Genomic DNA, 22209 nt, shown 5'->3' with positions numbered 1-22209 from the left:
AAAAAGATAGGACACTGAAAGATGAACTCCCTAGGTTGGTAGGTGCCTAATATGCTACTGGAGATCAGTGGAGAAATAACTCCAGAAAGAACGAAGGGATGGAGCCAAAGAAGAAAAAACACCCAGTTGTGGATGGGAATGGTGATAGAAGCAAGGTTGAATACTGTAAAAAGCAATATTGCATAGGAACCTGGAATGTTAGGTTCATGAATCAAGGCAAATTGGAAGTGGTCAAACAGGAGATGGCAAGAGTGAACGTCGACATTCAAGGAATCAGCAAACTAAGATGGACTGTAATGGGTTAATTTAACTCAGATGACCATTATATCTACTACTGTGGGCAGGAATCCCTTAGAAGAAATGGAGTAGCCATCATAGTCAACAAGAGTTGCATTCCAAAGTGCAGTACTTGGATGCTATCTCAAAAACGACAGAATGATCTCTGTTTGTTTCCAAGGCAAACCATTCAATATCATGGTAATCCAAGTCCATGCCCCAAGAGTAACGCTGAAGAAGCTGAAGTTGAACGGGTCTATGAAGACCTACAAGACCTTCTAGAACTAACACCCAAAAAAGATGTCCTTTTCATTTTAGGGGACTGGAATGCAAAAGTAGGAAGTCAAGAAACACCTGGAGTAAGAGGCAAACTTGGCCTTGGAGTACAGAATGAAGCAGGGCAAAGGCTAATAGAGTTCTGCCAAGAGTTTCTGTTTTAGTCTTCCATTAAAATGATATGATTTCTAATAGAAAATAAATTATTGTTACTCCGAAGTGTTTCAACTCTTACTTATGTTTATCTTCTAAACCTCAGAAACCACAATCTTGTCCAATTATGTCAGTTCAGTTCAGTAGGTCAGTCGAGTCCAACTCTTTGCAACCCCATGAATTGCAGCACACCAGGCCTCCCTGTCCATCACCAACTCCCAGAGTTCACACAAACTCACATCCATCTAGTCGGTGATGCCATCCAGCCATCTCATCCTCTGTCGTCCCCTTCTCCTCCTGCCCCTAGTCCCTCCCAGCATCAGAGTCTTTTCCAATGAGTTAAATCTTCACATGAGGTGCCAAAGTACTGGAGTTTCAGCTTCAGCATCAGTCCTTCCAATGAACACCCAGGACTGATCTCCTTTAGGATGGACTGGTTGGATGGATCTCCTTGCAGTCCAAGGGACTCTCAAGAGTCTTCTCCAACACAATTCAAAAGCATCAATTTTTCGGCGCTCAGCTTTCTTTATAACCCAACTCTCATATCCATACAAGACTACTGGAAAAACCATAGCACCTTAGCATACACACATGGTGCGTATAAAAGTTACATTTTTACTATTCTACAGACTAAACTGTGCAACAGAATTATGTCTTAAAAAAACAGTCTAAATACATGATTGAGATGTTTATTCCTGTCTTTTTCTTCTGGGAGGTGGCCCAATGGACACAGATATTTATTGGATTGGCCAGTTTTGTTCAGGTTTTTCTGTTAAGTTCTTCCAACAGATGTTTGTAAACACACTGAGGTCATCCTAACTGACCAGCAGCATTTGATTTTTGTGGGCACAGCGCTGGTGGATGGCCCTACTCTCTCAGAATTACTATATGCAGAGTCCACCTGCACTTATCTGCTGCCTGAGGTGCCACCGCAGGGAGCCTCCCCTCAGCTGTTCCCCCAGAAATACAACTGGGACAAGGTGACTTGTCCCAAGCTTTGTGCCTGCCTGCACCTCGGCCCTGTCAATTGCAACAAGAATTACTGTAGCATTGCCAACAACCTGGGCCTCAGTGTAGCAACATGGTGACGAGTTTTTTGAGGTGAGACAACGTGGATTCAAGCTCCCATTCAGTCACTTCCTGGGATGGGGTGATTTTTGTTCCATTCAAGTTCCTTCATCTGGGAAACGAGAAAGAACATCAGTACTTATTTTGGAGCTCAAATTCAAAAAGATAGCATGCGTAAAGCATTAAAACAAGGACTCGCACACTGTGATATAAAAGTGAATTTGAGTCCAATTTAACATGAGTTATTAACGAAAGTATTTTCGGTTGGGAGCCAAGAACACATCTCAGTTTCTCTGCAAGATCTTCGGGCTCTGAATGTGAACACAACACTGAGAAACGGCAGGACAAAATACAGTTGGAATCCATAGTCATTCCCTTCACTGTGTGCTTGTGGAACTCTACTCACTTGACTTTCAAGCACCTGATCACAGCCAACTCCCAAATTAAACATTTCATTTCACCATTTTGCGATTTCAGTTTTTTCATGGAAGTGAACCCCACCCCTAAAGAAACTCAGCTTCTTCATGTTTATGCTTCACCTACCTTGTACACGTCATGGCATTTATGAGTATATTCAGGTCACAAAAGTTTGAAAACCACCCACTGATTCATATATCCCTTGGTGTAAAGATGACAGACAGTTTCTGGGAGCACCTGTTATTTACCAGGTGGGATGCTGACCAACCCATGAATCAACGAGTAGCAATCTTTAACATTTACTTCTGAAGACCAGTGGGCCCTGACTGCAAGAGCTCCACAGGAACGGGGAAAACAGAGACTTCACTCTTAACAGGTGCAGACGAAGCCTCAAGCACATGGAGACGAAGCTGAGATGAAGGGCAAAACAGAATCATTTGCTAGGATCCTGGATGGTGAGACCTGCCTGCTGGTCTTGAAGGATCTCTGGAGGGTGGGGAGTGGGCTCTGGCTCACTGTGGGGACACAGATCCTGAGGGCAGAACTATCAGAGAGCACTCATCTGCGTAAAGTCTCCATCGTGGCCTGACACTGGATCCACTCAGAACCTGTAGGCTACAGCAATGGGGCCCCTAAGGTCAAAGGATGAAAGGGCCAGGATGCAGCCCTAACCATCAGCAGACAGGCTGTCCAAAGGCTTCCTGTACACATGCCTTTTGATGTAACTGTACCCACAAACGGTCAAGACCCAGTTCTAACCATCACTGTGCAGGCACAAGCCTCCAGACCAGCCTCACCCAGCAGGGTTGTTGGTCAGCCGCTCAGCCGTGTCCAACTCTTTGCTACCCCCTTGGACTGTAGTAAAGCAGGCTTCCCTGTCTTTCACCATCTCCTGGAGTTTGCTCAAACTCATATCCATTGAATCGGTGATGTCATCCATCCCTCTAGTCCTCTGTGGCCCCCTTTTCCTCCTGTCCTCAACCTTTCCCAGCATCACGGTCTTTTCCAATGAGTTGGCTCTTCACATCAGGGGGCAGACACCAAAAGCAAGAAAAGTAGAGTCCCACAGCTTGCAAACAGAGTCCACAAATACCCGTGGGACACCACCGTGTGATCAGATGTCCTCTGGCCCTTGGATCAGAATAAGGGTGCCTGGGATATCTCCTTCAGAGGGCCACTTCTCCAAGGTCAAGAAACCTAACTATGCTACCAGATAAAAATACAAATAGTAATTTACACAAAACGAGGGTGACAGAGGAATATGTTTCAGAGGGAGGAACAAGACAAAACCCAGAAGAACTAAGTAACGTGGAGATAGACAATCTACCTGAAAGAGTTCAGAGTAATGGTAGTAAACATGATCAAAGAACTTGGGAGAAGAATGCACGACCTGAGAACTGAGAAGTATTTAACGAAGACTTAGAAAATATAACAACCAACCAAACAGAACAGAGGAATATAGTAAATGAAATTAAAAAAAAAGAAGAAGAAACTAAAGTGAATCAGAACAGGCTAAATGAGGCAGAAAACACATCAGTGAGCCAGAAGAAAGAGTACTGAAAATCACCACTACTGAACAGAATAAAAAAGAACAAAAGGAGGAGATTTTAAAAGACCTCTAGGACAATAAGCCACAAATATTTGTCCTGTAGGAGTCCCAGAAGAAGACAGGAAAGATCTTCCAAGGAGAAAACAGCTGAAACCACACTAATCTGGGAAAGGAAACAGTCACCCAAGTCTAAGAAACACCAAGAGCCCATATCTAAATAAAAACTTCATAGTAAGGAGAAGACAAAAATCTGTAACAGATACATAATCACAATACACATGAAAATACCCTCAACATCCTGAGACTGTCCACTGTGTCAGGCTCCTTGAAGCACCCACTTACCAGGCTGAATTCTGGCCAATGCATGAATCATTCAATAAAGCTAATGAGGGACTTCTCCAATGGTTCAGTGGTTAAGAATCCGCCTGTCAATGCAGAGCATCAGGTTTCATCCTTGGTCTGAGAAGATCCCACATGCCACAGGACAATTAACAGTGTGTGCTGAAGCCACTGAGTCCATGCTTTAGAGCCTGTGAGATGCAACTACTGAGCCCTCGCATCTAGAGGCTGTGCTCCCCAACAAGAAAAGCCAACACACACAGCAACTAGACAAACCTTGCATGTAGCAACAAAGACCCCGCACAGCCAAAAATAAAAATAAAGCAGATGAGACCTTTAAGTTCATTTGATGCAATTTTTGTATAGTAATGGAAGTCGGTCTAAAATGCACTGCTGTGCTATTTGGATTACAATCATATGAATGTCCTGGCATACAGTGTAGAGAGAGTAACTTTAGTTACAAGTTATGACTATGTAACCCCCAAATTTTATGTTGTTTGATTCCATGGTGACAAGAAATTGTTCTAGACTATTTAAACCTGAGAGCCGAATGGTGCCTTCTTAGCTTCTGTTATAAGTACTGAAGTGAGAGAAAACTGTGTTGATCGAATAAACACCATTCATCCAGGGTTGTGACATAAGGGTTTCTATTTTATTCATGGAAACAGGAAACCTTGATACATTCAGAATGTAGTTCTTTGAATACAATAGTAGCAAATGGTAATGATAGCTGTTAAATGTGATTCATTCACATACACATAATATCCTGGTTCAGATCAAACTGATGCTCAAAATAATTGCTCTGTGTCAGGGGACGTTCAACTTTAAGGGATCCAATATGTTGCATTTTCTTCTTTAGTGTGCTGTTTCTCAAGGAGTCTCTATTCCTTACCAGTTCCTGGAAAATAGGAACGAGCAGAGCTGCGTGCAGTTCTCAGGACTGAGATCATGAGAAAGGGCACCTGCTTGGATTCCTTTCAGTGACTCCCTTCAGTGACATTTTACTTAAAGGTAATTACTCAGTTATGCCCCTATTCCTCAGTATATGGAATGCTTTCTGGCCCTTTGAAGATTGTTATTTGCTTGGCTTTGTTTTTGCTCAATTTTTTTACTGACTAAAGCTGCCTTGTATGAAGATACATAAACATGTGTTTCTGCAAAAAAAGCACCCTTGTTTTGAGATGTGGGTCACCCTGCTTCCTTCTTCTCATCCACTCCAGTTCCCGGGTTCCAGTCTACAAAGACTGTGACAAGTGGCGCCTGAACAGGGACCTGGTGAATGCCCTTGGCAAGCGGCTGGAGTCGACTGTTAGGACCTACGGAGGTCGGTAAGTGCGGGGTTATACGACAAACGGCTGGAAAGCCCTACCACTTTTCTACTTTACTTCATCATTTATTTAAGGTTCAAGGACTGTTGGTTTTGCGTCAATGGATAGAGGCTTGTCTCCAAAGGATGATTAAATATAATCCCTGGTTCCCTGATGAAGGCAGTTTCGATTTAGAAATTTGAAGCTGGGTTAAAGAAAATGTTGAACAAGCCGCAAGACGGGGAGAAAATACTCGAATAAATTTCTGGCCCTTGTGGGCCTTCATTTAAGCCGTGATCTTGCTATTTCAAGGCCATTCTAGCTCCCCCGATATTCGTCAACAAGCAGAATGCTCATTATATGAATATAAATTAGATGATAAGACTCTACAGAAGGCCCAATTACAGCAACATAAAATGTTTCAAAACTTTCCCACCATCCCTGCTCCGTCTGTCCCAAGTGCTCCTCCCCTTCCTCTTGTAACGGGCACAAAACCAAAGGTCCCCTCAATTAGAGGACAAAATTAATCTGATGATGATTCTTTTGATGCTCTGACACTAAATCAACAATACATTTTTGCTGACAATAAGCTTCTAACACACATTCATATTTATGAATACAGACGATCCACTCATTGTCCTTCACGACAAAGCCTTTCTGATGTACTGGCTTTGCAATCGCGAGTCTCTGAGGTCAATGATCTTCTTGCCTTTTTTGTGTTAGGAAATGTTTATGCTGAAGGGCAACTAATACCGCAATAGGAACGCATTGATTTTTCTCACATGCAACAGGTGAAAATGGGTGTAACTCTATACGGCCCTCATTCACCTTATACTAAAGAACTTCTACACGCATGCTTGAAAGTCAAAGTGAAGTTGCTCAGGCATGTCCAACCCTTTGCCACCCCATGGACTGTAGCCTTCCAGGCTCCTCTGTCCATGGGATTTTCCAGGCAATAGTATTGGAGTGGATTGCCATTTCTTTTTCCAGGGGATCTTCCCGACCCAGGGATCAAACCTGGATCTCCCGCATTGTAGACAGACGCTTTTATACCTTCAATAAAATCATTACTCAGCCATTAAAAATGAAATTCCATCAGTTGCAACAAAATGGATAGTCCTGTAAGTAAAAGGTCACTGAAGGGAGTCACTGAAGGGAATCCAAGCAGGTACCCTTTCCCATGATCTAAGTCCTAAGAACTGCGTGCAACTCTGCTCATTCCTGTTTTCAAGGAACTGATAAGGAACAGAGTCTCTGAGAAATGGCACACAAAGGAAGAAAATGCAACATATTGGGTCCCTTAAAGTTGAACGTCCCCTGACAATTCCCCCTTTTTTATTTATTCATAATTGGGGGTGACTGTAGATACTTTTTGTGAAAAAGGCCCGGGCCAATTGAGTTTGTTTAGTTTGAACAATTTTAGTTGAAAGGCATCAGTATACTACAAATATAATCACCAGGATAATTATCAGTGTTATAGTCCCAGATCCATTACTATGTGTAATGCTTTGAAACCATCCTCGAGGGTCTAACCCAGATAATTGATCAGCTAGCTGGTCAGCTAAGGTTTCCAAATTGTTGGAAGAGGATAGACTCTTAGAGAAGGTTTCAAAGATTTCCTTTTGTAATAATTGTACATTTAAGGAAGCGTTACCACATATGTTTTACAAGTGAAATTTTATTTGTTCCCAAGAGTAGGCACTATAGTTGAACCGAACAGGGGTAATACAAAATTGAGTAGAATTCCAGTCACATCTTAGCATAACTTGTTTTTGTAAATCTATTAATTGATCTCTGACCCATTGGATGGCTGTTTTTATTTCCTGTATTTCATCTTGAACTTCTTCATTTACCTGAGCCTGAGTGGTCCACATAGTATGAGCATCTTTGGTCCAATTTTGAATAAAGTTGTGTATCTGAACTGAGGTTTGTAAAGCAATGCCTGCAACAGTGGCAGTAGTGCAAATGGCTATTAATCCCAAAATGCCCAGAATTAACCACCCAATGAATCATTTAGATCATCAAAGTAATTGAGTGCATAGCCAGGAGGCAACTCCTGCCATGGGACCCTCTTCCCAGTGTCATTAAAGATCTACTGGCAACCATAGATTACATCCAGATTCAAGAATCAAAAGGGATTCGTTTTTCAAAGAAACAGATTAAGACAAGTATACAATTTAAAATCTTATTAAACTGCAAGTTCCCTATAGCTATAAAAAAAGGGGAACACAAGCTTGTGTGAAACAGATTATAACAAAAGGAATAGTTATGTTTTATAACTATTATTATAGTGTTTTCTATTATAATGTTTTATACTATTATTATATGTTTTATGTTTTATGATAGGCTTGACTATGTATGGAAGGGCTTCCTGATCCTACTGACCATGATGAGTCATGTCCTAGTTTTACATTATTTTCCGCCCTCCCTGTTGCTAATTCACACACACGGCTGAATCTCGTAATTCAGGCTGTGTGTGTTTCCAGGAAATACAGGTGTGACCAAATCATATCTAATAAAGTTGGCCCCTTCATCTCACTGATTCCTTCCCAGAGACCATTAGGAAATGCATGTAGAAAATGTGTTTAATCAATGTATTACCAAAGCCAAGCTCTTAGAGCTCACCACACAACAGGCCAATAAACTGAGAGACTACTTGTTGGGCAAGGAATAGTGACTTTATTCAGAAAGCCAGGAGACCAAAAAGATGGTGGACTACTGTCCCAAAGAATCATCTCTGCTGAGTTAGAATTCAGGTTTATTTTACACGAAAATATTTCTACAGCTTCTTTTCAAATATGGACTTACTGTAGTTGCTGAGTACATGGATTAAAGTCATCAGAGAATACATATAGTGAAAAAGGTAAAGGATTTGCCACAACCACTGAGTCTGGGAAGTATGGCTCCACTATGTTCCTATCTTGTGACTTTTGGGTAAGATCCTTGCCACACACATTACATTGCTGTGTGTTTTTTCCAGGATAAATACTCTAATGCTACTGGCGAGATGTTGAGCTGTGAGGATAGGTTTTTTTTTTTTAACAACTGTGAAATTGGTGAGGAATCTTTCTAGAATGAATTCATGTTCTAAAGACCTAATAAATACATATATATCTAGCTTCTATCCAGTATGAATTTTCTGATGAAGCCTAAGATGTTGCCACACTCATGATATTTGTATGGTTTCTCAGGAGAATGAATTTTCTGACCAACAGTAGGGTGTGAATTTTGAAGACTTCTACCATATACCACATTCACATACATTTCTCTCATATATGGATTTTCTCATGTTTAATGAGTGCTGAGACCTGAGTAAAGGATTTTCCACACTTGAAACATTTGAAAGGTTGCTCTATATGTATTCTGCGATGACTTGTAAGGTGTGAATTTCGACTGAAGAACTTGCCACACTCATCACATCTGAAAGGTCTTTCCCCAGTATGAATTCTCCAGTGAAGTTGAAGATGTGGTTTTTGACTGAAGACTTTTCCACACTCATCACATTTGTAAGGTTTCTCACCAGTATGAACTGTCTGATGCCTTAAAAGGGTTGACTTTACACGAAAGGCCTTGCTACACTCATCACATTTGTAAGGTTTCTCTCCAGTATGAACTCTCTGATGACTTAAAAGAATTGACTTTATACAAAAGGCCTTGCCACACTCATCACATTTGTAAGGTTTCTGTCCAGTATGAACTGTCTGATGTCTAAAAAGTGTTGACTTTACACAAAAGGCCTTGTCACACTCATCACATTTGTAAGGTTTCTCTCCAGTATGAACTGTCTGATGCCTGAAAAGGATTGACTTTTCATGAAAGGCCTTGCCACACTCATCACATTTGTAAGGTTTCTCTCCAGTATGAACTGTCTGATGATTTAAAAGCATTGACTTTACACGAAAGGCCGTGCCACACTCATCACATTTGTAAGGTTTCTCTTCAGTATGAACTGTCTGATGAGTTAAAAGGATTGCCTTTACACGAAAGGCCTTGCCACACTCAACACATTTGTAAAGTTTCTCTCCAGTATGAACTGTCTGATGACTTAAAAGGACTGACTTTTCACTAAAGGCCTTGCCACACACATCACATTTGTAAGGTTTCTCTCCAGTATGAACTCTCTGATTCCTTAAAAGCGTTGACTTTACATGAAAGGCCTTGCCAGACTCATCACATTTGTAAGGTTTCTCTCCAGTATGAACTGTCTGATGCCTTAAAAGGATTGACTTTACATGAAAGGCGATGCCACACTCATCACATTTGTAAGGTTTCTCTCCAGAATGAACGCTCTGATGACCAGCAAGCTGTTCCCTTTCGCTGAAGACTTTGTAACATATATCACATTTAAATAATTTCTGTCCTGTATGAATTTTCTGATGTCTCCTGAGGTTTGAGCTGTCAGTAAAGGCCTTGCCACACTCATCACATTTGTAAGGTTTCTCTCCAGTATGAACTGTCTGATGACTTAAAAGGATTGACTTTACACGAAAGGCCTTGCCACACTCATCACATTTGTAAGGTTTCTCTCCAGTATGAACTGTCTGATGCCTTAAAAGGATTGACTTTACATGAAAGTCCTTGCCACACTCATCACATTTGTAGGGTTTCTCTCCAGTATGTAATCTCTTATGACTTATGAACTGTGAAGGTTGACTAAAGTCCTTGCCACACTCATCACATTTGTAAGGTTTCTCTCCAGTATGTAATCTCTTATGACTTATGAACTTTGAAGGCTGATTAAAGTGCTTGCCACACTCATTACATTTGTAAGGTTTCTCTCCAGAATGAACGCTCTGATGACCAGCAAGGTGTTCACTTCGGCTGAAGACTTTGTCACATATATGACATTTAAATAATTTCTGTCCTGTATGAATTTTCTGATGTCTCCTGAGATTTGAGCTGTGAGTAAAGACCTTGCCACACTCATTACATTTGTAAGGTTTCTCTCCAGTATGTATTGTCTGATGAGATAAAAGGGTTGACTTTGCACGAAAGGCCTTGCCACACTCATCACATTTGTAAGGTTTCTCTCCAGTATGAACTGTCTGATGAGTTAAAAGGAATGACTTTAAACGAAAGGCCTTGCCACACTCATCACATTTGTAAGGTTTCTCTCCAGTATGAACTGTCTGATGACTTAAAAGGATTGACTTTAAACGAAAGGCCTTGCCACACTCATCACATTTGTAAGGTTTCTCTCCAGTATGAACTGTCTGATGACTTAAAAGGGTTGACTTTACACGAAAGGCCTTGCCACACTCATCACATTTGTAAGATTTTTCCCTGTGTGCTTTGAGGTCTTGCGTTACTACTGAAGGATTTATAAAGTCATTCCCATATATATTAGAAACACTGATTTGGGCACAAGGAGGAATTGTTTGAAGTGGTGAAAATGATAAACTGTTGTTGACAGACCTCTCAACTTCATTATATTCAGAAATTATCCTGCCAGTTTGAAATATCTGCAGTTTATCCTGAAAGTTAAATCCAAGCCTACTTCCAAAGGGCTTGATTCCTGCATCCTTTCCATCATGTGAATCTATTCCATCAGGCATATTTCCATTAAGGCTTACAGGTGTTCCTTTGTAATTTTGTTTGTCATCTCTCCCCTGACATTCAAAGTCACACGTATTTTCCTGACTTTCCCAAAGATGAAAATGTTTGATATCACAGCTTTCAGGTCTTCCCAGCATCAATGTTTGGAATGTTTCTCGTTTATAACTGTTCCCTTTGGGTTGTAAATGCTTGATCACATGTGTAGGAGAGATATCTACAAGATAAAAAGAACCACAGGTATCCTGCTCATAATAATTCAAAAATAAATCTTTCATGTTGAATATATATTACACCAAAAGTAATACTTACACCAAGTTGTGAAACACCACAATGATGACATTAAGTTTTTAGAAAAACTAAATGAATAGAATTCTTAATTTAAGAAAGCATGAAAAAAAAAAAAAGAAAGCATGATAACATAAATTCACCGTTAAGATAGCCTAGTTTTAAAAACCATACGTGAAACACACTCACGTTGGGCAATCTTAGGCCAACTCTCAAAAATAGAGTATTCTTCTACCAGGACCCCTAGGAATGTATCAAACAACAGTTGTCTCAAATTGAAAAGCAAAATATTACACTATTATTGTGTTCTGCATACTTACTGTACATAAATAAATTCTAAACAATATATAATATATTGTAACAGTAAATAATCTAAAACCAAGCATACCCAATTAATAATTAACTATTCATAATTGGTTGTTTACAATTGAAAACAAATGAGAAAATGAAGAATATGACTAAAACAATTCTTTGGAAACAATAGTTTTCTAAATCTGCTACAGAACTACGTACAAAAAAAGAAAAAGCATTTCACAATGTTAACAAATAGTATGTGTCAGCTGTATTGCAGAATACACACTAAAAGACCATCATCTGTAAATGACATATACATTAAGACATAAAATATTCACCAGTTTTCTAACACTCAATAACCAAAGCAATCCCTACCTATGTTGTTGTTCAGTTGTTCAGTCACTCAGTCGTATTTGACTCTGCGACCCCGTGGACTGTAGCCCACAGGACTCCTCTGTCCATGGGAATTCCCAGGCAAGAATAATGGAGTGGGTTGCCATTTCATTCTCCACGGGATCTTCCTAACTCAGGGATCAAACCTGCATCTTCTGCATTGGTAGGTGAATTCTTTACCACTGAGCCACCAAGGAAGGCTTCTCTCTAGCCATGCACTATTCTTAATTACCTAGTTTAATGGCACCAAAATATAATAAATAAAAAGCAGGTGCTTTGTGTATTTATTGACTAGGGTCAGACACAATATTGCTGAAAAATGTTGCAAGTAAATAGCATACAAGATATAATGTAGTTGAGGTCTGACAGAAAACAAAATTCTGTAAAGCAATAATCCTTCAATTAAAAAATTAATAAAATTTTAAAAAGATATGTAGATAAAGTCATATGACAAAGAACATGAAGAAAATTTTGAGTATTTACTATAAAACATGCACTACTGCAAGCCAACTGACAGCACTAATCTGCTTTAAAAGGCTTGAGGTAAATTAACATGTTTTTCTCTAATCAGCGGAGGAGACACACCAAATGGCGCACAAAGTGGTAAGAGATGCAGGTTATGAATCTGAACCTACAGACTGAGAAAACTTATTTGTAAACATGACCACCCACCGAATGAATAGATTAGAAAACATTTAAAAAAAAATACAAGGAACTTAGAAAGAAAATATCAAGGAAGATACAAGACAGAAGTAGTCCATTTAACTATTATTCAACCATCCAATCTCGAAATGGGTTGTGAGTCATCATGGATGCAAAGAGTGATTTAGGTCATGTCCTGAGAAACTTGTTCAATAAATGACCAGAGATCTTTACAGTGAGAGTATGTAAAAGGTGGAGGGATGTGGTAGTTGAGAACAGTGTTTCCATCCATATCAAGGTACTATGTGAGGAATGGTCAGGACTAAGAAAGGGCCTGTGTGGAGCATAGGGTACATAGCTTTATGTCAGATATCAGCTTGTGACCGCATGTCTTTGTGAAGATAACTGAGAGTGCAAACAAATATACTGACCTTAAAAGAAAAGAACTGGTTCAGCAAGTTTATGGGCATTATACTATGGGTATGGGACAGAAACAAGAGAGATTTTAAAAAGTGACTGTGATATATGGAGAAAGCAGAATGATATCTGTTATACTATTTACAATGCAATGTATCCAACCATGAATTTTGTAAGTTATAATGGAATGCTAATATTCAAGAAAAACATACACAATATTCCCAGATATTGTGTAAGAATCTTATCAGCAGAAATCAGAAGGAAAATCCAGGAAAAGGCTATATAAACCTGGGTATCTCTGCCAAATATGATTAACCTCTCTTTTGGACATTTATTTCATTTCTTCTTCCACACATGTTCATCTCAAGATCAAGGAGCATCAAAGAAAATGAGGGATTGAAATTGACTCTGGACGACCTTCCCAGTTACAAAAGCCTTCCTTAGGCATCCAACTCCTTTTTGTAGAAAAAGGCATTATTCTCCTAGACCTTCCCTGAGTTCAAAAGAGCAGATTCAAACAGTTACTAATACATAAAAGGATCATACCATGTTCAAATGGGATTTATTGCAGGGATGAAAGATTTCTCAATATCCACAAGTTAATCACTATGATACACCACATTAACAGTTGAAGACTAAAAACCATATGATCATCAATAGATTCAGAAAAGGTTTTGACAAAATTCAAGTGCCATTTATAATAAAAACCCTTCAGAAAGTCAGCACGGATGGACCCTGCTGCTGTGGCTGCTAAGTCGCTTCAGTCATGTCTGATTCTGTTCAACCCCATAGACGGCAGCCTACCAGGCTCCCCTGTCCTTGGGATTCTCCAGGCAAGAATGCTGGAGTGGGTTGCCATTTCCTTCTCCAATGCATGAAAGTGAAAAGTGAAAGTGAATTGCTCAGTCGTGTCTGACTCTTCGCAACCCCATGGACTGCAGCCTACCAGCCTCCTCCGTCCATGGGATTTTCCGGGCAAAAGTACTGGAGTGGGGTACCATTGCCTTGTCAGAGATGGACCCTACCTCAACATAATTAAGACTGTATATGTCAAACACACATCTAACATCATACTCAACAAGGAAAAACTGAAAGCATTCCCCTTAACAAAATGTATAAGACAAAAATGATCACTATTGCCACTTTTATTGGAAATATTTCTGGAAGTCCTAACCACAATAATCAAAAGAGAAAAAGAAATAAAAAGGAATTCAAGTTAAAAAAATAAGAAAGAAGTAAAACTGTCACTATGATGCTACACACAGAAAATCCCCAAGATGCCACAGATGACTACTAGACCTTATCAATGAACAGAGTAAAATTGCTGGATACAAAATATATAGAAAACTGCTGCAATTCTATACACTAACAATGATATATCAGAAAGTGAAATTAATGAAACAATCTCATTCACCATCTCAGAGAAAAGAATAAAACTCTAAGGAATAAACCTACCTAAAAAGTCATAAGAACTGTACTCATAAAACTATAAGATGCTGATGACTGATAGAAAGATGACACAAACAGATGGAAATATATACCATGTTCTTAGATTGAAAGAAGTAACACTGTCAAAATGACCATACTATCCAAGGCAATCTACATATTCAATGCAACCCTTACGAAATTAACAATGACGTATTTCATAAAACAAAGAAAAACTTAATTTGTACCATAATACAAAAGACTTTGATATCTAAAACGATCTTGAGAAGGAAGAACAGAGCTGGAGGAGTCATGTTCCCTGAGTTTAGACTATACTACAAACTGACAGTCATCAAAGTGAAAGTGAAGTCGCTCAGTTGTGTCCGACTCTTTGCGACCCCATGGACTGTAGCCTATCAGGTTCTTCTGTCCGTGGGATTTTCCAGGCAAGAATACTGAAGTGGGTTGCCATTTCCTTCTCCAGGAGATCTTCCTGACCCAGGGATTGAACCTGGGTCTCCTGCATTGTAGGCAGACCCTTTACCGTCTGAGCCAGGAGGGAAGTGGTATGATAATGGCACAAAACAGAAACTTAGATCGGTAGAACAGGATAGAAAACCCAGAAATAAACCAATTTACTTAGAGTCAATTATTCTCTAACAAAGGAGGAAAGAATACAGAATGAAGAAGTCTCTTTAATAAGTGATGCTGGGATAAATGGATAGTTACATGAAAAAGAATGAAACTACAACATTCTCTAACACCACATACAAAAATAAACTCAAAATGCATTAAACATCTAAATGCAAGACCAGATACTATAAAATTCATAGTGGAAAACAAATGCAAAACACTGACATAAATGTCAGCAAAATTTTTTTGGATCTTAGAGTCATGGTAATAAAAGCAAAATCAAACAAATGAGACCTAATTAAATTCAAAACCTGTCTGCAAAGCAAAGGAAACCAAGCAAAGAACAAAACCACAACTTTTGGACTAGAAGACTATAGATGCAAATGATGCTACCTATAAGGGATTTATTTCCAAAATATACAAACACTTCATACAGCTTAATATCAAAACAAACAACAACGCAATCAAAAACTGGGCAGAAGATCAAAACAGGTATTTCTCCAAAGGAGACAAACAGATGGCCAACAGTCACCTGAAAAGATGTTTGACGTCTCTACTTATGAGAGAACGCAAATCAAAACCGCAAAACTGTATCACCTCACACTGGTGAGAATGACCACCATCAAACAGTCTACAAACAATAAAGGCTTGAGAGGGTATGGAGAAAAGAGAACCCTCATACACTGTTGGAAGGAACATAAATTGGTACTGCCACTTTGGAGAATAGCATGGAGGTTCCATAAAGAACTAAAAATAGAGCTATCACATGAACCAGCAATTCCAATCCTGGGCATATATCCAGAAAGGATGAAAACTAATTCAAAATGACACATGCACCCCAATGTTGTTAGCAGCGCTATTTATACCAGGCAAAACATGGCAGCAACCTAAATGTCCACTGATAGACAAAGGGATAAAGAATATGTGGTACATATATACAAGGGAATATTGTGAAGTGAAAGCAGCTCAGCCGTGTCCAACTCTTTAAGACCCCATGGCCTGCAGCCTGCCAGACTCCCCTGTCCATGAAATGCTCCAGGAAACAACAATGGAGTGGGTTGCCACCTCTACCACATAAAACACAATGACGTAATGCCTTTTGCAGAAATATAGACAGACTTAGGGATTATTCTAAGTGAAATCATACAGAGAAAGACTAATATCATAGTATATTAAGTGTTGAACTGAAACAAATGATACAAATGAATTTATTCACAAAATAAACTCACCAGCATAAAAAACAAACTATACCAAAGGGGATAGGGCAGGATGCTGGTGTGGGCAGGAAAGGGAAACATAAATTGGAGTTTGAATATATACAAACTAATATATATATATAAAATAGAGAAACAACAAGAACCTACGATATAGCTCAGGGAACTGTATTAAGTATCTTGTAAACTGCTATATACCTGAAACACAACATTGTAAATTAAGTATACCTAAAAAGTGGAGAAGGCAATGGCAACCCATTCCAGTATTCTCGCCTGGAGAAACCCAGGGACAGAGGAGCCAGGTGGGCTGCCATCTATGGGGTCGCACAGAGTCGGACACAGCTGAAGCGACTTGGCATGCATGCATGCATTGGAACCACAGAGGATCCAATCCACCAGCTTGTCCCAACCCGAAACAGAAAGAAAAAGCCCTTTTGAGATACTCGTTTTTCTTCATACGTTGTATTTTTGACTATTTTTACGTCACTCCCCACTGTCCAGAGCTTTTTCTCATGCTCCAATGTGGAGATAATATTCAGATCCGAAAGAGAAATTCTGGGACTCCCCTGGTGATCCAGTGGTTAAGACTCTGCATTTCCAATGCAGGGGGTGCAGGTTTGATCCTTAGCCAGTGACATGAAACAGACATAGCATCTGAAGAGCGTCAATTTAACCTTGTGAAGCTGTGTCACGCCCGAGTCACCAGAACTCTCAGATGAAAGACATCAGGGCCTCCCAAGGGGCACACAGGGAAAATGTAGATACCCAAGGGCAGCTCTGGAAGGAAGTCATCCTCACCCACAGACAGCAGGTTCCTGTAGGTCTCCAGCATCACATCCCTGTACAAGGCCCTCTGAGCAGGGTCCAGGAATTCCCACTCCTCCTGAGTGAATTCGATGGCCACATCCTCAGAGGTCAGTCGTTTCTGAAATCAAACCACACGTCACCAAAACGGCCATGAAAAGTTCTCATTTTCATGCAAAAGAGAAAGCGTAGTAAGGGGTAAGGATTGACTTGGTTGAAGTATGTATTCTAACAGATCCATGCAGGGGTATCTGGAGAAATTATGCATCTCTAATTTTAATTTCTTATGCTTTTTCGTAAGACCTTATGAGATCCTCCAATTAATATGGATTTTTCATCACTGCTCAAAATCCATGAAATATATACAAATAAAACTCAACACTGTATTGGCTATACAGAAGTGTCAGATATTATGTTCTACCCAGTGAGTGCAATTCATTATCTAGATGAGGTACAGCATGAGTGGTATCTTCAGAGATGACGAAGTCCATGGCATTTTTAATGGAAAGGTCAAAAGTTTCAGTTATGACATTGATAACAGCAGCAAGGACCAAAAGTGTCTGAAGGCTTCCAGTTGCTCTAAATTACTGTAGTATTACTCTAAACATTAAACAAGTACTTTACAGGCAAGAACCTGTCATCAATATAATAGCTCATTAAAGAACGACCTGTTCCCACCTTACAGATGAAAAACTATGTCACAGACAGACACTCTGAGCAAGTCGACTCAGATCAAGAAGGTAAGAAACGTTACACGAAGCACCTGAACTCAGAGGCTTGGGCTCAGCAACTGAAGCTTAAGCATCTAACAGTTAAGTAATACAGAGAACATTGAAAGTCCTTTGACAGAGGGCTCCTAAAGAAAACTTGAAAGAAGTCCAAGGTGAGCCTCCTCCTTGCCCCTCTTGTCTGCACGGGGAGCAGCTCTCGGGCCTCGGGCCTTCATCCCCTGAAAATGGACCTCTGCGCCAAATTCGTCTCCACCCACTTCTTGATCAGGAGAACCTCCCTGCTGTTGATTGATCACTGTCCAGAGTGGTGGTGAAGGATGGGAGACACTGACTGATGAGAGCCACAGCAGCTTGGGAGCCCCAGGTCCCTGGACCATCTCACTTATTCCTAGCCACAGCTTCCAAACCAGTGCCATTTCAAGGGACTCTGACACAGCAGCCAAGTTCCCTGGAGCTGGAGCTGCCATAGCAGGGGTGGCTGGCTCCGGGGCCGGAAGTGGGACTGTGTTCGGGAGCTTCATCACTGTTATGCCAGGAACCCTTCTCTGAAACAGAAGCTCTTCTACGCCATGGGCTTGGCCCTCTCAAAGGCCATGGGGCTCTTTTGCCTGATGGTGGTCTAGCTCATCTTCTTCACGATGTGAAGTAGCTGTTTCCACCTCCCATAGTTCTTTCTCCTGTGTCTTCCCTGTATGTTCCCTTTCCTGTAACTCCCCAGGCAGCCTGGGGAAAGTGGTGGGCTCAGGGTTTGACAGAAGGAAAACAAATAAATATTGTATTACTATGAAAAAAACACAAAGTTCAAGGTGAACAATGTGGAATGGCATGAAAGGTCATTATAGATGTGGATACAGAAACACAACTGTTAGTAATTTACTACTTAAAACACTAATAGGATTGTTTAGAAAATTTCAAGGCCACAGATTATACTGATAACAGAATTTCAACTCAAAGAAAAAAGGTGATATGTAGTTTCTAAATAATGATGTCTTCTATCTAAACCACAGACTTGCACATGAATGCATACATATCTATAAAAAAATTAACTAAAATAAGAGGATGCATCTCTTGACAGATTTTTTTGGACAATTTTATATCATCCATTTATTCACATGTATTTCAGCATCTTTCAGACAATAAAAATGTCTCCTTTGTACTCAGCTGAGTTTGTCAACAGCATTCTATACTAGGCTACCAAAAGAAAAGTGGTCAAAACATGAAAAAAAACACAATATTTGAACTAAATTCATAATAGAATTACCATATACTAAAATACAAATACAATTTTATCCACTTAAATTTACATAGCAAGGCATTAACAGAAGTCAAAGACTTTCTCTGCTTTTTTTTTTACCATTACTAAAACAGTGATTTGAAATTAGAAGAGTCATTAGATTATGACAAAAAAAAAATTATAGCAATAGTGAAGTAAAACAACTTCTTGGAGAATTAAAAATCATGGCAAAAAAGAATATGAAAAAAATATATAGTTATTAAGCATGACTATCTCAAGAAACATCATGATGGGAAGGAAACATTCAATACATTCCTTCTGAAATTACAGTGGCATGAAAGGAGCTGTCCAGGGTGCCTGTCTTTCACCACCATACGATGCGCATGCGCAGGGGCCACTAGAAGAAGTAACAGGAGGAAAAACACAGGGCAAGAGATACAGAGTTTGTCAGAGAGTTGAAACAGGTAGTACTCACAAACCTAAGGACATGGAAAGGTGAACAGTCAAAGGATGGAAAAAGTCCTCCTAAAGAGAGCAGGGGAGACTGTTATATCAGACAAAATAAACTGAAGAAAAAAAAAAGTGCAATGAGATAAATATTGTATAATGATAAAATGGTCAATTTACCAAAAAGCTGTACCAAGTAAAATATATATATACACATCTTATATTAGATATGTCAGAAAAATGAAGCAAACATTAAGGGAAAGGAGACAGAAATAGTGGCACAGGAATAGTATGAGATTTCAACATCCAAGTTGAACAGGCATGTACAGATCACATAGCCCAACAAAAGCATAAAACACATGCATCTCAAGGACACATAAAACATTCTCTATGAGACACCACAGGTTAGGCCCAAATCAACAATTTTAAGAGACTGATACCATGAAAGTATTGAGAGGGTTACAGGCAGGAAGGCCAGGGGTCTCCAAACGGAGGAAGTAGCCTGCAAGTGTCAGACATTTTTATCTCTCTTAAGCGGCAGGAGGAAACAAACTAGCGATATTTTTTCCTTCTCCATACAAATTTAAAAAGAGGTTTCTCTTAAAATACTGTGTTGCCATAATAACACTTGGTTTCACCTGAAGTTAACTATTCTCAAACCTTGAGTTAACCAATGCCTTTTTCTTATGGAAATGTTTATCTTAAGCTATGCTAATGTACTAGACGCATTTACCCCAAACTCTGTCTTCAAGTTGGTTCAGCCTCTTGGCTCAGAACCTACTTGACAAATCAGTATGTTATATTCTGATATTGCTCCCCTAATCTATGTAAATGAAACTATTTGTATGGTGATCTGCCCTTCTTCAAGATTTAAGTTAATCATTTTATGGCCCAGGATCAACCATTTGGTGCCAAGATTATCCCCAAATGCATCTTATGGGTGAGGGGCCTGGTGCCATTCTGAGTTTTAAGACATTCCTTTCTTTCATTAACAGACTGCTAGTGACTATAGAACATCCAGCTGAAGACTAGCAGGCGGGTACTCTTTCTGCCCCCTTCTGATGCCTATGTCAGAAGCTTTCTCTATCTCCTTTATACTTTAATAAAACTTTATTACACAAAAGCTTTGAGCCATCAAGCCTCGTCTCTGGCCCCTGACTGAATTCTTCTCCTCCAGGGGCCAAGAATCCCGGCATCTTTGCGTGATTCAACAACAACCTTTCAGGATCTTCCCTAACAATGAAATAAACACAAGAAAAAAAGAAAATTCCCCAAATGTGGACATTAAACAACTCACTCTTACACCACAAATGGGTCTAAGAAAAAAATCACATGGAATTTCTTAAATACGTGGATGAAAACGAAAAGACAACATTAGAAAATTTATAACACACAGAGAAGACTGTCCTAAAAGGAAAGTCTGAACTGTTAAATGCTTACAGTAAAAAAGAGAAAAGATCTTAAATCTGCAATCTATTTTTAGACCTTTAGGAAGCAGAAAACAGAAAACAAACTAAACTCAAGTTTAGCAGAAGGAAACAGGTAAATAAGAAAGATTAAACCAGAAATACAGCAGAAAGAAGAAAACTATAAAAATCAACAATCCAAGAGTTGATGTTTTGAAAAAACTGTATAGGAAAACCCCCACCTAGACTAAGGAAAAGAGAAAAAAGATTCAAATAACTAAAAACAGATATGAAACAGGAGTGATTACAACTGAGGTCAAAGAAAGTTTCTAAAGATAAGGAAGTACTATGACCAATAATGCCGATAAATGACAGAATATAGGAGATACTGGCAAATTCTCAGAAACACACAAACTCTTTTACTTATTAGGAAATAAAAAAATTGAGAAGTGTTGAAAATGAAAGTGTTAGCCACTCAGTCGTGTCTGACTCTTTGTTACCTCATGGACTGTAGCCCACAAGGCTCCTCTGTCCATGGAATTTCTCCAGACAAGTATACTGGACTAGACAGCCATTCCTTTCTCCAGGGGGCCTTCCAACCCAGGGATAGAACCTGGGTCTCCCTCACTGCAGGCAGATTCTTTATGATTTGAGTCACCAGGGAAGCCCATTATACCTAGAGAGATTTAATAAATAGTCAGAAACCTCTAAGAAAAATACAGGACCAAATTCTACCAAACATTTACAAAAGAATTACCACTATTCCTGCTAATTCTATGGAGCAAGCATGATTCTAATAGTTTGCTGATTTCCCAAAGACACAAGAAAGGAAAACTAGAAACCAATACCCTTGACGAATACTGATGCAAAATTAAAATACTTGCAAACCCACTTCAACACATATTAAAAAGATCTGGAGAAACAGACAGAGAGAACAGACAGAGGCGGAGGGGAGGAAGGAGAGGGTGAGATGTATGGAGAGAGTACCACGGAAACTTACATTACCATATGTAAAGTAGAGAGCCAATGTGAATTTGCTGAATGACTCAGGGAACTCAAACAGGGGCTCTCTAACAACCTACAGGGGTGGGATAGGGAGGAAGATGGGAGAGAGGGGACATAGGTATACCTATGGCTGATTCAGGTTGGTATTTGGCAGAAAACAACAACTTCTGTAAAGCAATTATCCTTCAATTAAAATAAATAAAAAGATCTGACACCATGACCAAGTGGAGTTTATTCATATAAGGCAAGGAGAAGTCAACATACAAAAATCAATTAATATGACACACTACATTAACAGATTTAAGGGAAAAAAAATACAGGATCATCTCGATGCAGAA

At 39.5% G+C, this 22209-nt stretch overlaps 2 protein-coding genes and 1 pseudogene across 6 annotated transcripts in view; 1 reads left to right on the top strand and 2 right to left on the bottom strand.

Moving 5' to 3' along the window:
• LOC113876092 (zinc finger protein 665-like) overlaps window positions 1–22209 on the bottom strand; it is a 78539-nt gene that overhangs the window by 47225 nt on the left and 9105 nt on the right. For 2 of the 3 annotated variants that reach the window (XM_027514921.1, XM_027514919.1), the window contains exon 1: window positions 17043–17125. The exons of the other annotated variant lie outside the window; for it this stretch is intronic. The gene's annotated coding sequence lies outside the window, so the exon portion shown is untranslated. Of the gene's footprint in view, window positions 1–17042; window positions 17126–22209 lie in introns of those variants that run through there. 3 annotated transcript variants of the gene reach the window in all.
• On the bottom strand, window positions 6107–17126 carry LOC113876095 (zinc finger protein 665-like). Of its 3 annotated transcripts, none has more exons than XM_027514933.1 (2): window positions 11896–11917; window positions 6107–11155 (listed from the first exon to the last, which is right to left on the bottom strand). In XM_027514933.1, exon 2 carries the CDS (start codon window positions 11076–11078, stop codon window positions 8655–8657), a length of 2424 nt encoding a protein of 807 aa, XP_027370734.1. In that variant the 5' UTR covers window positions 11079–11155; window positions 11896–11917; the 3' UTR covers window positions 6107–8654. The 3 variants fall into 3 exon arrangements, with proteins under 3 accessions (XP_027370734.1, XP_027370736.1, XP_027370733.1); XM_027514935.1 differs by lacking the exon at window positions 11896–11917 and adding an exon at window positions 17043–17126 and having other exon boundaries at window positions 7046–11155; XM_027514932.1 differs by lacking the exon at window positions 11896–11917 and adding an exon at window positions 16919–17045 and having other exon boundaries at window positions 7046–11155.
• Window positions 18004–19392, top strand: LOC113876101 (annotated as a pseudogene).

Source organism: Bos indicus x Bos taurus, chromosome 18 (genome assembly GCF_003369695.1).
Source record: "Bos indicus x Bos taurus breed Angus x Brahman F1 hybrid chromosome 18, Bos_hybrid_MaternalHap_v2.0, whole genome shotgun sequence".
Classification (NCBI taxonomy): Eukaryota; Metazoa; Chordata; class Mammalia; order Artiodactyla; family Bovidae; genus Bos; species Bos indicus x Bos taurus.
Note: the sequence above shows the minus strand (reverse complement) of the source record. Positions and strands in the feature narration are given on the sequence as shown.